This window comes from Aquarana catesbeiana, linkage group LG04 (genome assembly GCF_042186555.1).
Source record: "Aquarana catesbeiana isolate 2022-GZ linkage group LG04, ASM4218655v1, whole genome shotgun sequence".
NCBI classification, from domain to species: domain Eukaryota; kingdom Metazoa; phylum Chordata; class Amphibia; order Anura; family Ranidae; genus Aquarana; species Aquarana catesbeiana.
The window spans coordinates 266093382-266108866 of NC_133327.1; the positions used below are offsets into that span (position 1 = coordinate 266093382).

The 15485-nt window shown below is 43.0% G+C and overlaps 1 protein-coding gene across 2 annotated transcripts in view; it reads right to left on the reverse strand.

Annotated features, from left to right (window-relative positions):
* Positions 1-1262: 1262 nt before the first annotated feature.
* CHRND (cholinergic receptor nicotinic delta subunit) overlaps positions 1263-15485 on the reverse strand; it is a 100950-nt gene continuing 86727 nt past the window's right edge. For both annotated transcript variants that reach the window (XM_073626474.1, XM_073626473.1), the window contains 3 exons: positions 12849-13059; positions 2429-2547; positions 1263-1762 (listed from right to left, as the gene is read on the reverse strand). In XM_073626474.1, the coding sequence (XP_073482575.1) occupies positions 1580-1762; positions 2429-2547; positions 12849-13059 (513 nt within the window). In that variant the 3' untranslated portion in view covers positions 1263-1579. The remainder of the gene's footprint in view (positions 1763-2428; positions 2548-12848; positions 13060-15485) is intronic.

The following is a 15485-nucleotide window of genomic DNA, read 5'->3' on the forward strand; positions in this document are numbered from 1 at the left end:
AAAGCACCGGAAAAGCGCCTCTCAAGCACCCCCAGTGTGATAGCCCGAGTGCTTTCACACTGGGGCGGTGCGCTTGCAGGATGGGAAAAAGAAATCCTGCAAGCAGCATCTTTGGGGCGGTGCAGGAGTGGTGTATACACCGCTCCTGCACCGCCCCTGCCCGTTGAAATGAATGGGCAGCGCTGCCAAATCGCTTTGGCAGCACTGCAACACAGGCGCTATTAACCCTTTCTTCGACCAAAAAGCGCTGCCATTACAGCGCAAAAACACCGCTAAAACTAGTGCCTCTTTACCGCTAACGCCCACACCACCCCAGTGCGAAAGGGGTCTGAATGTTGATCTGTCCTGTAAAAGTCAAGCCTGGCTTGCATCTTGAGTCTCCCTGTTGATTGGTGAAACCACCGATAACATTAATGGACCATCAAGGAGGCCTGAGAGATGGAAGGGAAAGGGCATGGCTGAAATTGGACAGGATAAGTCAATGTATGCATATAATTTCAACTTCCTATGTATCTTGATCTCCTGATTGTTTTAAAATACAACTTTCACAAAAGTAAGCTTCTGTTTATTTTTTTATCATGTGCTCTGTTTGAACAATTTGAACAATAAAACAGGCCGACTGACCAAATGAATGACTTGAATCTCCCAACAGAGTCTCCCACGTTGCTCTTTATTTAAAAATATTTAAATAAATCATAAGAAAAAGGTGGTTTTACTATTCCCAGAACCATTGTAGTTATGTGCAAAGGCATCTGCTAAAATCCTGACACTAAATTTAGTAATCCCTTTGAAGTGACTGATATTCTTTCAAACCAAGCTTGCCCAATTTTAAACACAATTATATTCCCATGATTGATCTTATTTTTGTGTTAAGAATATTTTACATGTACAGGGTGTACTAGTCAGCTGTGCTGAGTGAAATACTGACATACCATATAAAGAAACTATACACTGGTTATTGTTTTTTTACGTACTTGAATTTGACCTGGTGTCAGCCTCTTGCAATTCCTAAACAGCAGGGCTTCAGTTTAAGAGGAAGAGACAGTGCAAGAAGCATGCTGAGTTAAAATAAAGTGACAGAGAGATGAGCTAATCACTGTGCAGTTTCTACATTCATTGTCAAGTCCCAGGCTGGAGTGGGTCCAAAACAGCCTGGACTCAAAGAAAATGGCTTGAATGATGCTGGAAATCAGACCAAGAACATCCAGTGGTGGAAAAAGTACTACAGGGACAGCTCTAGTTTGAAGAAGAATATTGTAGCATATTCTCATTTTAACTTTTATTAGGCTGTTCTTTTTTTATTTTGTTATTTTTGACTGTAGTTCTGCTTTAAGGAAGACAAAAATGAACTTCTTTTCTTTTAATAAACCACTGTTCATAAATAAAATAGCTTCAAAAGAGAACACTTATGTTCCTCAAGACAAACAAAACACTACAAACAAATAAAAGGATAGAAAAAAAAAAATAAGACATCAATAAATGCCACTAGAATGTATGCCCATCCTTCCAATGTGCCCTAGTCTGATTTCTTTTCAGATTTACAGAACCCTACATGTGACGGGAACCTTTCTAACATCCTCTATATTAATCTCCTGTTTTCTTCCTTGTAATCAAAAGGGTCACCAGCAAATGGATAAGCTGGGACTTGGTTATAGGCTCCTCCAAGAAAAATCCAGAGCGTGCCAATGATCATAACAGGGGTCACAATAAACAGGCACAAGCGATCAACTGTCCGAGCAACACGGTACCAGTTATCTTTCTCCTGTAGAAAAAAGATATAAACAACAACAAAAGGACATTTAAAACACAGGAGTGATAATTCTTGAATGTCATTTTTTATTAGAAGAACATGTGACTCAGATGTTAATTGTATGTGATATACAGTAAGTATAGATGGAGCTAGATTTTTCATTCCCTGAAGCAAAAATAAAAAGACAACTCACTTAGTTCACCAAAAACTGGAGCCTCAAAGTTTACAAACTGATCATTTTTTTCTCCATATGTTTCTGTCTTAAATCTGACACCAATTATTTCCTCCAGGTGTTGTTACCAGAAAAGTTATGATAACCTTTACCTTATTTTGTTTACCTATTCTGGCATTTGATAAATTCAGAAAGAGGACCATAGGGGGGTGCTCAGGATTACAGGAGGAATCAGAAGGCCCTTGTTTTTCAGAAGACAAGGCACCAAATCTCTTTTCTCCTGTTTGTCAGTCTTACCGTTGAAATACTTCTCCGCTTATAAAGCAAGCAATGTGGTGTCTCCTATAGAACATTCTTACATTATTTTTGTGCCACAATAATCACATAACACAAAGGCTGATCTTGTATTAATTAGGCATGCCTAGGGTACCAGGATAGCAACCCCACGCACACACACACACTCACACACACACACCTATAGTCAGTTGGCTTCAGCTCAGACATACCTCATTGTAGTCATTCTTCTCTCTCATGTGTTTAATAATGAAGTTTGCTCCATCGATAGCAGGTTTAATTTCCTCATAAAGCTGATCTTGTACATTGTCTGAACTCGCTGGATTTATTCCTGTGTATAATTAACATTATATAATTTAGAAAATAAAGAAAAAAATCTAAAGATGATCAACCCCCAATTTTGAATCTGGCAGGTACTGTAGCATCACATTTTTCCTGCAGTAAAGCGTATGGCGAAACCTGATGGTTTTAATACCTATAAAACGTCATGCTAGGATTTTGAAGAATATAACATATTTTAGAATTTTGGCCCAATTTAAAATGTTATTATGGTTTTTAAAGCACACCATCTAATCCAATTATGTATTGTTAAAATAAAAATAAATAAATATATACAGGGGATATAAAAAGTCCACACACCCCTGTTAAAATGTCAGGTTTCTGTGATGTAAATAAAAATTGGACAAAGATAACTAATTTCAGACCATTTTCCACCTTTAATGTGTCCTATAAACTCAATTAAAAAACAAACTGAAATCTTTTAGGGGTGGGGGGATGGGTTAAGTAAAATTAAAAAATAAAAATAATGTGGTCGCATAACTGTGCACACCCTCTTATAACTAGGGATGTAGCTGTGTTCAGAATTAAGCAATCACATTTAAACTCATGTTAAATAGTAGTCAGTACACACCTGCCATCATTTGAAGTGCCTCTGATTAACCTCAAATAAAGTTCAGCTGTTCTAGAAGGTCTTTCCTGACATTTTGTTAGTTGCATCCTACAGCAAAAGCCATGGTCCGCAGAGAGCTTCCAAAGCATCAGAGGGATTTCATAATTAAAAGGTATCAGTCAGGAGAAGGGTGCAAAAGAATTTCCAAGGCATTAGATATACCATGGAACACAGTGAAGACAGTCATCATCAAATGGAGAAAATATGGCACAGCAGTGACATTACCAAGAACTGGATGTCCCTCCAAAATTGATGAAAAGAACATTGGTCAGGGAGGCTGCCAAGAGGCCTACAACAACATTAAAGGAGCTGCAGGAATATCTGGCAAGTACTGTCTGTGTGGTACATCTAACGACAATCTCCCGTATTCTTCATATGTCTGGGCTATGGGGTAGAGTGGCAAGACGGAAGCCTTTTCTTACAAAGAAAAACATCCAAGCCCAGCTAAATTTTGCAAAAACACATCTGAAGTCTCCCAAAAGCATGTGGGAAAATGTGTTATGGTCTGATGAAACAAGGTTGAACTTTTTGGCCATAATTCCAAAAGATATGTTTTGCGCAAAACCAACACTGCACATCATCAAAAGAACACCATACCCACAGTGAAGCATGGTGGTGGCAGCATCATGCTTTGGGGCTGTTTTTCTTCAGCTGGAACAGGGGCCTTAGTCAAGGTAGAGGGAATTATGAACAGTTCCAAATACCAGTCAATATTAGCAGAAAACCTTCAGGCTTCTGCTAGAAAGCTGAACATGAAGAGGAACTTCATCTTTCAGCATGATAATGACCCAAAGCATACATCCAAATCAACAAAGGAATGGCTTCACCAGAAGAAGATTAAAGTTTTGGAATGACTTAGCCAGAGCCCAGACCTGAATCTGTGGTATGATCTGAAGTGGGCTGTGCACAGGAGATGCCCTTGCAATCTGACAGATTTGGAGTGTTTCTGCAAAGAAGAGTGGGCAAATATTGCCGAGGCAAGATGTGCCATGCTGATAGACTCATACCCAAAAAGACTGAGTGCTGTAATAAAATCAAAAGGTGCTTCAACAAAGTATTAGTTTAAGGGTATGCACACTTATGCAACCATATTTTATTATTTTATTTTACTTCCCTCCACCTTAAAGATTTTAGTTTGTTGTTTAACTGAGTTGTACAGTTTATTTGTCACATTAACCACTTCAGCCCCGGAAGGTTTACCCCCTTAATGACCAGAGCATTTTTTGCGATACGACACTGTGTTATTTTAACTGACAATTGCGTGGTCGTGCAACGTTGTACCCAGACAAAATTGATGTTTTTTTTCCCCACAAATAGAGCTTTCTTTTGGTGGTATTTGATCTCCTCTGTGGTTTTTATTTTTTGCACTTTAGGCCTCTTTCACACGGACGATCCGTATGTCCGTTTTTCATCCTTCCGTTTTCGGATGAAAAACGGACATACATTCATCCCTATGGAGCGTCGGATGTCAGCGGTGACATGTCCGCTGACATCCGACCCCGCTCCGATCCGAAAAGTGTAACGGAGGAAAAACCTACTTTTCCATCCGTTTTCGGATCGGATGACGACGGACACTACGGTCCGTCATCATCCGATCCCCCATAGGGGAGAGCGGCGCTCTGACAGGTCCGTCGCTGCACAGCGTGCAGCGATGGACCTGTCATCTTCCTGCTCAGCGGGGATCGGCGGAGCGATCCCCGCTGAGCCAGCAGATGTTCACGGGGCGGATCATCACTGATCCGCCCCGTGAGAAAGAGGCCTTAAACAAAAAAAGGCCGTCAATTTTGAAAAAAAAAAACAGTATTTTTTACTTTTTGCTATAATAAATATCCCCAAAAAAGTTTCAAAAAAAAAAAAAACAAAGTTCTTCATCAGTTTAGGCCAATATGTATTCTTTTACATATTTTTGGTAAAAAAAAAAAAAAGAAAATCACAATAGGCGTATATTGATTGATTTGCGCAAAAGTTATAGCCTCTACAAAATGGAGGATAGATTTATGCCATTTTTATTTTTTTATTTTTTTTTTTACTAGTAATGGCGGTGATCAGAAATTTTTAATGGGACTGCGACATTGTGGCGGACAGATTGGACACTTTTAACACTTTTTTGAGACCAGTGACATTATTACAATGATCAGAGCTAAAAATAGCCACTGTTTGCTGTATAAATGACACTGGCAGGGAAGGGGTTAACTCTAGGGTGCGATTGAGGGGTTAAGTGTGTCCTAGGGAGGTGTTTCTTTCTTTGGGGGGTGGGGGTGCACTGACTGGGAATAGAGAGAGATCGTTGTTCCTCATCACTAGGAACAGACGATCTCTCTACTCCCCTGTCAGAACAGGGATCTGCTTTGTTTACACTGGCAGATCCCCGAACTGGCTCTCTGTGGAGCGATCACGCTTGCCTGCTATGGCTATTACACAAAGCGGTGTACTGGTACGATGATTCACGCAATAGAGCCGTCCTGCTGCAGTATATCTGCGGTGGCTGGTTGGCAAGTGGTTAATATAATGGTTAACATCTAAATTTAGGCACAATAATAAAGTGACAAATATGATAAAGACTTTTACTAGCATTAACACAGTAGTCTTTGTTGTTCTGACTCCTCTATAACAGTTTTTTACTTGTTGACCCTATTTCTCTAATAACTGTAACAAACTAAGCGGTCAAACTAAAGGATCAGTTATAGTTACAGGAAGCCCCTGTCTCAGCTGCTTAAAAAAGAAGTTCAGGAAACACTGCTGATCACTCAGTTCTCCGCCTCTGAGCTGAGAGCAGTGACTATCAGTCAGCGACTCTCTGCTCTCCCCTCCAGTGCTCACTGGAGTGATGGGCTGTGAAGGGAGGCTGTGGAGGGGTGCAGGAGGGGCTGGCTCAGGCTCTAATCGGATCACTGAAAGGCTGGGCCGGCTGCTGGTCCAGACTTCTGGGTGGATCCTAACCATATGGTAGGGATCTTTTCAGAGCCTAGACTGGCTCTGTGACATACAAACAGATCACAGAATGAACTGGATGAAAGCACAGGGAGACTACCTTCAGAATTGGGAGCTGATGGTCACCTTATTAAAAAAGACCTCAGAGATAGCAGAATCTAGTTGGATCAACAATAATTATTGCTACATTAGTATTTGGGCAAATTAACAAACAAGAAGTGGCGCCAAATAAACACAAATAAAGTGAAAATTGAGTAAAGCTGCACCTTCAATCAATCAATCAATCTTCAGCAATCAATTAGAACATATGAAAGGTCAGCGCTAACTCTCATATGTTTGTAGCTGTGACTATAGTGCATAACATATAACCACACAAATAAAATTAAATCATACAGTGAACAATCCTCATGTAGTGGAACAAACACACCAAAAACACCATATAGTGGCAGGTACTCCTAATTGGCCAAGCTGTGCTCCACCTTCACTCATGTGAGAAGATTGCAGACTCACCAGATGAAACAATGGAATACTTCATATTCTCAAGTACTTTTGAATGGGTAATCTTAAAGCGGAGGTCCACCGAAATGTTTTTTTTAAAAGTCAGCAACTACAAATACTGCAGCTGCTGACTTTTAAAATATGGACATTTATCTGTCCAGGGTGCCCGCGATATCGGCATCCGAAGCCGATCTGTCGCTCGGCTCTCGGGTGCTGCCTTGCGGCTTCACTTCCCAGTTCCCTACTGCGCATGCACGAGTCACGCTGCGCAATCCGGATGGTCCCTGCTGTCTCTGGGACCCATGTGTTTTCCAGCAGACAGCAGGGGGAACAGGAAGAGGCGTAGACTCCCGCGGGAGTCTATCCCCGGAAGTGGGTGCAAATACCTGTATTATACAGGTATCTGCACCCCTCCCCACTGAATGGTGCCAAATGTGACACCAGAGGGGGGGAGGGTTCCGAAAAGCGGAGATTCAATTTTTTTGTGAACCTCTGCTTTAATATTCACAGCGCAATATATTTTAATAGTGGATCAAACAGCAGTAAGGGAATAGAAATGCTCACCCATATATTAAGGTGCTTGTTTGCTAGCACCAGCATGTACAGCGATCTTTAGCCAGAATAGAGACAAAGGGGTTGATTTACTAAAACTGGAAAGTGCAAAATCCGTTGCAGTTCTGCACAGAAATCAGCTTCCAGTTTTTTTTTTGTCAAAGCTTAAATTGAACAAGCTGAAGTTAGAAGCTGATTGGCTACCATGCACAGCTGCACCAAATTTTGCACTCTCCAGTTTTAGTAAATCAACCCCAAAGTCTCTCCACGTCTCAGCGTGCGTTCCACCCCAGCGAGACCCGGAACCAGCCGTACCGGAAATTACGTCAACAAAGGAGAGCGCGCAGCTTTAATGCATTTTGTGATCAAAACGTCATCAGGAAGCTTGCTCGTCTCCATTTTCTTATCTATAAGGCTACAAGAAAATGGAGACGAGCAACCTTCATGATAACATGTTGATCACGAAATGCATTGAGGCTGCACGCTCTCCCTTGCCGACGTAATTTACGGTACGTCTGGTTCTGGGTCTCGCTGGGTTGGAACGCTGTGACGTGGAGAGACTTTGTCTTTATTCTGGCTAAAGATCGCTGTACATGCTGGTGCTAGCAAACGAGCACCTTAAAACTTCTTCCCGCCCAAGGTACGTCATATGACGTCCTTGACTTTGTGCGGTATATCTGAATGATGCCTGCAGCTATAGGTATCATTCAGATATCGGCTTTTTCAGCCGGCGATTCCCTACACCAGGGGTGCCCAACCTTTTGAAGAGTGAGGGCCACTTAGGCGACTTTGTAACCGGTCGCGGGCCACAATAAGCAGAGCAGTGGATTACAGGTCCGTGTTCGCTCTGCATATGCAGATCGGACACAGACACAGCCCACTCTACTCTATGACGGAAGTGGATTGGAGGTAGGTGGGTGTAAATGGACACAAATCCATACCTCCCAACTTTTTGAGATGGGAATGAGGGACACCTATCAGCAAAAGTATGCAGGCATAGGACACACCCCTTGCCACTCCCCCTTAAAGGAGAATTGTGCAAAAAAACAAGATTGGTTAAACCCACAAGTGATTTTTTTACCACTACTATTCCTTTACTGTATATTGGCTTTTGGAATTTACAAATGCAGCAATTTAGAAATCAGATGAAAGGTATAGCACTGGGAAACACTTTTTGATAGATAAAAAGTGCATTTTATATACAACTATGTAGATCAGACCAAAATGAGGGAAAAATGAGAAGGGATGAGGGACAGAGGGACAGTGCTCTGAATCAGGGACAGTCCCTCCAAATCAGAGACAGTTGGGAGCTATGACAAATCTGTTTACATCTCCCGTTTCATAGAGGTGAATGGAGGATCTGATTGGGTCAGACCGATTGTGTGAAAGGGGCCTAAGACTGTTTTCACACTAATGCAGCGCAGTGCACCCGTGTCTTTCCTGTAGGTTAGCTACACTTTCCCATAGACTTCTATTATATCCTGCATGTGTGGTGCACTTTCTGAAAGCGCACCACACCTGCAGGTAATAAGAGAAGTCTATGCCTCAGTGCAGGTAACCTGAAGGTGCACTGCACCCGCGGATCAGTTTGAAAGCAGCCCAGTAACCACTGCACAGATATGCCCATACATACACTGCAATTTTAGTAATAAACTGACCTTTAAAGCAGTGTTCCGCCCAAAAAAAAAAAAAAAAAAAAATTAAAAGCCAGCAGCTACACATACTGCAGCTGCTGGCTTTTAACAATAGGACACTTACCTGTCCTGGAGTCCGGCGATGTCGGCACCACAGCTGATGTTTCCATCAGCTGTCGGGTGCTGCCGCCACCATTGCGGGTAAGGGTACCCGGCAGTGTAGCCTTACGCCTTGCACGCCGGGAACCCTACTGTGTATGCACAAGGCCCCGCTCCTCTCTCTTACTGGCCCGGCGACATGGAGAGGAGGAGGGAGGAGAAGGGGGCCCCGCGGTGATGTCACGGGCCGCGGCCCGGACTCCCGGAAGTGGGAACAGGATACCTGTCAAAGACCCTCCCCCTGAAAGATGCCAATTGTGGGACTGGAGGGGGAGAGGAGACAAATAAGCGGAAGTTCCCCTTTTGGGTGGAACTCCACTTTAATAACAGTCTTCCATTCAGGTATCACCTGCTGGTGCTGTCCCAGGCAGAGTGCATTTGGTATCACTCCACCTGTGACAGGAGTCGACGCTATACAGGAAGCATCAGCTTACAAAGCTCTGCTCCACAGCTACTTGCTTTCTCTACCGCCAGCTTAATTAACAACACAGATGCTCTGGGTTGGCGGGTCCGCAACCCATGATCTGGGTTTGCCAATCTGCCATCCCAGAGAAGGAGGTCGCGGGCCACATCAGAGGGCTCCGTGGGCCACATGTGGCCCCCGGAACACTGGTTGAGCACCCCTGCCCTACACCATGTTGCTGTTCCGCCGCTTGATCGTTCTTACGGGCGGTGAAAGGGGACACCCCCCCCTCCCGCCTCCCTCCGGTGCTTCTACTGACTCACCGATGGAAGCGACAGGATCCGCTGGCCCAGATGGTGACCATAGAGATTTCCATCGGACCAGACGGTCGCCGGAGTCTCTATGATCGTTCGGGGGCCGGGCGCAATGTTATGATGTCACGCCCGGCCTCTGCATTCAAACAAATGGCGCCGCTTAGGCTGGGAAGCCGAGATGGTTCCCCCCATCGCCTAGTTTAAAAACCCCTCTAACTTTTTGGCCATCTTCATTCCCAGCAGATCTGCACCCTCCTCATTTAGGTGCAGTCTGTCCCTTCTATAGTACCGGTTATCGACTGAGAAGTCGGCCCAGTCCTCCAGGAACCCAAACCCCTCCTTACTACACCAGCTCTTCAGCCACTTGTTTACTTCCTTAATCTCCCTCAGCCTTTCTGGTGTGGCTCGATGTATCGGTAGTATTCCTGAGAATACTACTTTGGAGATCCTTTTCCTCAATTTAGCTCCTAAGTCCCTAAAATCGTTCTTTAGGACACTCCATCTGCCTCTGACTTTGTCATTGGTGCCAACGTGCACCATGACAGCTGGGTCTTTCCCAGCCCCTCCCAGTAATCTGTCCACAAGATCCGTGATGTGCCGAACCCGAGCGCCCGGTAGACAACATACTGTTCGGCGCTTCAGGTCTTGGTTACAGATTGCCCTCTCTGTCCTTCTAAGAATTGAGTCCCCTATCACCAGAATCTGTCTTTCCTTTCCCTTCGCTGCCCCCCACTCTTACTGGAGGAGTTCTTCCCCCGGCAGCTAGGAGAGTCCCTCAGCTCCAGCAGTGCTGGTCCCTGACTGGTTTCACCAATGTCACTCAATGGTGCGTACTTATTGGGATGCTCCAGTCCTAGATCTGCCTCCCTGGCACTTCCCCCTTTACCCTTCCTGACTGTCACCCATTTACTCTTTGCTAGTGCCTGCACCTCTTTGTCTCCACCCGCCTCTGTGCTGGCCCTGCCGTGCAGGTTCCTGGCTCTCCTTTAGTATGGAGGGACTTCTCAGTGCTGACAGTTGCTTCCCCAGATTCAGAACCTGGGCTTCCAGGGAAACAATGTGCTTACATTTTGCACAGCAGTATACGCCCTCGATTGGATGATCAAGGAACGCATACATGCAGCAAGATGTACAAAGAGTCGCCTCTCCACACCCGCCGGGCATCGTACCTATTAAATTTAGTGAGGATTGGGAATTATACCCTGTCTAAATTACCTAACAGCTAGCTTCCTGGCACTAATACTTAAGACAATACACAGGTACACAACAAGACAATACACAGGTACTCGCAGACCTACGTGCACTCGCAGAACAGTTGCAGACCTACGTGCACTCGCAGAACAGTTGCAGACCTACGTGCACTCGCAGACCTCTCGCAGACCTACGTGCACTCGCAGACCTACGTGCACTCGCAGGCCACTCGCAGACCTACGTGCACTTGCAGGCCACTCGCAGACCTACGTGCACTCGCAGGCCACTCGCAGACCTACGTGCACTCACAGGCCACTCGCAGACCTACGTGCACTCACAGGCCACTCGCAGACCTACGTGCACTCGCAGGCCTACGTGCACTCGCAGGCCACTCGCAGACCTACGTGCACTCGCAGGCCACTCGCAGACCTACGTGCACTCGCAGGCCACTCGCAGACTTACGTGCACTCGCAGGCCACTCGCAGACCTACGTGCACTCGCAGGCCACTCGCAGACCTACGTGCACTCGCAGGCCACTCGCAGACCTACGTGCACTCGCAGGCCACTCGCAGACCTACGTGCACTCGCAGGCCACTCGCAGACCTACGTGCACTCGCAGGCCACTTGCAGACCTACGTGCACTCGCAATACACAAGTAACAAGTTCTCTAGGGTCTTTACTAAAAAAAAAAACATATCATGTTTGGGGGTTCTATGTAATTTTCTAGCAAAAAAAATGATTAATTTTACATGTAGGAGAGAAATGTCAGAATTGGCCTGGATCGGAAGTGGTTAATATGCGAGTGAGCACTTCTATTCCCTTACTGGTGTTTTATCTACACTTAAAACATATTGCGCTATGTGATTATTTTTGTTTACACCAAGTCATATTACCTTGTGAATATAAAGATTACCCTCCAAAAGGGCTTGAGCATATGAAGTATTCCATCATTTCATCTGGTGAGTCTGCAATCTTCTCACACGAGTGAAGGTGGAGCACAGCTTGGCCAATTAAAGCCGCGTACACATGAGCGGAATGTCTGACAGAAAAAGTCAGACGGAAGCTTTTCATCGTATATACCAATCGTGTGTATGCCTCATCGGACTTCTCTTTTTAAAAATTCTGACGGACCTAGAAATGGAACCTTTTTTTAAATATTTCCGACAGAACCAATTCCTATCAGGAAAACCGCTCGTCTGTATGCTGTTCCGACGGACCAAAAACGGCGCATGCTCTGAAGCAAGTACGAGACGGAAGCTATTGGCTACTGGCTATTGAACTTCCTTTTTCCAGTCCCATCGTACGTGGTGTATGTCACCGCGTTCGGGACAGTCGGACTTTGGTCGGACGTTGGGTTGACCGTGTGTAGGCAAGACCGCTTGAATGGAATTCCGTCGAAGTTCCGTCGGAGAAACATTCAGAGTTTATTCCGACGGCAAAACCGGTCGTGTGTACAGGGCATAAGAGTACCTGGCACTATATGGTGTTTTTGGTGTATTTGTTCTACTACATGAGGATTTTTCACTGTAAGATTTAATTTTATTTGTGTGGTTATATGTTATGCACTATAGTCACAGCTACAAACATATGAACATTAGTATTTGGGTTTACATAGACTTCAATCTTCAATTCAGTGATTGCATTATTTCCATCAAAATAATATTCAAGAACATTTTGTTAAAGAAATGGTGTTTGTAAGCTGTTTATTCAACAAACCAAATTAAAGGACCCCTTTCAACTAATGCTTCCTTATGGAATATTGGCTTCCTATGTTTTAAAATATCTTATTTATATATAAACTACAGGTAAGATTAGTAGATAATAAAAACAAACTCTTCTTCAAAGCAATTTCACTGTACAAATTCTTTAAAGCAATTTCACTGTGCAATTGACCAAAACCGGTCATTTTTCTAAAGTAAAACACTTCCAGGGGCAAATCGTAAAACCTGGGACTATTCATAAAAATAAAGGGAACAATAGACTATAAAAATATTCCCTTACGTGCAGGTGTAGCTCGAGTAGCAAGACCATGGCGCTCAGATTGCTTCTCAAACATAAGTTCACTTCGCGATTTCACACTGAAGTACTCTTCTGCCTTTGCAATGTATCCTACTGAACTGCTGCGTCGTTGTAGAACCCCATTCCATGGCTCGGGATCAGCTTCAGCTGGCCGTGACATGTGCAGTAGACGAGGCAGTCTATTCAAAAAGAGCTAAAAGACATAATTATCATTACTGTATTAGAATAATAGAATTCAGACCTTCATCGGGACAAATTTGGAAGGCAGAGAATGACTAACTCTTGGATTATTTGTCTGTGTTTGAAAAATTTTCTGCACATTTAACTTTTACTGACATTTTTACTTCTCCATCCTTTGATGGAAGATCCCGGTCTCATTTAGAATACATAAATAGGGCAGTGTTACGTTCACTGACAAAGGCCCCACTTTAATCGTTTCCATTCTAAACGGGGATACTGTTGATTTTATTAATAACGCCTTATGGAGACCCACATCACTCAGTTATCTAATGCAACATGCTTGAAGTGAAACGGAAGATCCACATGTTATAAGGCTCTTAACCTTTTATTTCTGTGAGTTTCTATTTACATAGCTTGCTTTTCATTCACCTATTGCTGCACTTAGTCTGCTGCCCCCGGTGGTGTCTTCTTTGCATTACAATCACAGGTACTGCAATCCTCATCCTGGTCTGCAAATGTTCATCCCCGGAAGCCGAACCCTGAATGACGTTGCTACATGTACAGTATATGCCTGATATCACTACATTGTTTTGTAAGTTGCTAATTGTCGTGTAAATAAATCAGTTTTTAGTAGTACTACTACTATATATACCTTTTTAGAATAAGTGGGAGAGAGAATTAGAAGTTCCACTTAGTAATAAGTAAAAATTCTTCACCCTCAATCATTCTTCATCTATCAGTACAAAAATGCAAGAATTTAGTTACAAATTTATCTGGCCAGTTAACCACTTGAGCTCTGGAAGATTTACCCTACTTCATGACCAGGCCATTTTTGCAATACAGCACTGCAATACTTAAACTGACAATTGCACAGCCCAAACAAAATTGATGTCTTTTTCTCCCACAAATAGAGCTTTCTTTTGGTGATATTTGATCACCTCTGCGTTTATTATTTTTTGCGCTATAAAAAAGACAATTAAAAAAAAAAAAAAAAAAAAAAACATTATTTTTTACTTTCTGCTATAAAACATATCCAATAGAAAAATCACATTTCTTAATAAATTTAGGCCAATATGTATTCTGCTACATACTTTTGGAAAAAAAATCCCATTAAGCGTATACTGATTGGTTTGCGCAAAAGTTATATCATCTACAAACTATGGGATATATACTGGAATTTCTATTGATTTATTTATTTTTCTACTAGTAATGACAGTGATCAGCGACTTATAGCAGGTCTGCGATATTGCAGCAGACATTCCGACACTAACTGACGCTTTTTTTTAGATCAGTGACACTAATACAGTGATCAGTGCTAAAAATATGCAATGTCACTATACTAATGACACTGGCTGGGACAGGGTTAAACATCTGGGGCAATCAAAGGGTTAAATGTGTGCCTAGCCAGTGTTTTGGTGTACTGTGTTAGGCGTTTTTACTAGGGGAAGTAATGGATTTTATTCCCTGCTTTGCGGGGAAAGACGATCTATTACTTCCTCAATGACAGGGCAGGGCTCTGCCTTATTTACATAGGCAGGGCTCTGTCCTGTGTAAACTCATGACGATCGTCGAGTGCCTGAGGTAATCTATCGTCCAGCACCCGCTGATCGAATCTGTTGTGTTTAATCACAGCATGGTTGGGTCACCAGGGGCCACAAGTGTTCTTCAATATGGGGCATTTTCACCCCCTTCCTTCCCAGACCAATTTGCAGCTTTCAGCGCTGTCAAACTTTGACAATTGCACTGTCATGTAACACTGCACTCAAATTAAATTTTTATCATTTTTTTCACACAAATAGTTTTTTTTTTGGTGGTATTTAATCACTGCTGGGGTTTTTATTTTTTACGCTACAAATAAAAAAAGAATGAATTTTCCCCAAAAAATGAATTTTTCTTAGTTTCTGTTATAAAATTTAGCAAATAAGCAATTTCTCTTGATAAATTTTGACCAAAAATGATGCTGCTACATTTCTTTGGTAAAAATAACCCAAATCAGTGTTTATTTGGTGTTGGCAGTGATGGGGGACAGACAGATTTTTTATTGGGACAATAAATGTGTATAGGGACAGGAGTATCAGTGGTGCTTGGTGTACTTTTGTATGGTGATCTATAACAGCTCTCTGTGTAAAATCATCCTCACACCGAGAGCTGTCACAGATCTGCAGCTGTCACAGATGGCGATGATCTACATAACAAAACAGTGTTGCGCTTCCTAAATAACTACCGATAAATCCTTAAATGAGAATAAATGATTAACTTGCAATGTAGCAAGATACTGAGTGCACAATCAAATATTCATGTTCCCTGACTGGGAATAGTGAACAATACACAATAATGAATTATACGAAATTTGTTTTAATGGCGATGATCTGCAATTTTTTTAGCAGGACTGCGACATTGCGGCGGACAAATCTGACCCCAAATTACATTTTTTGGGGA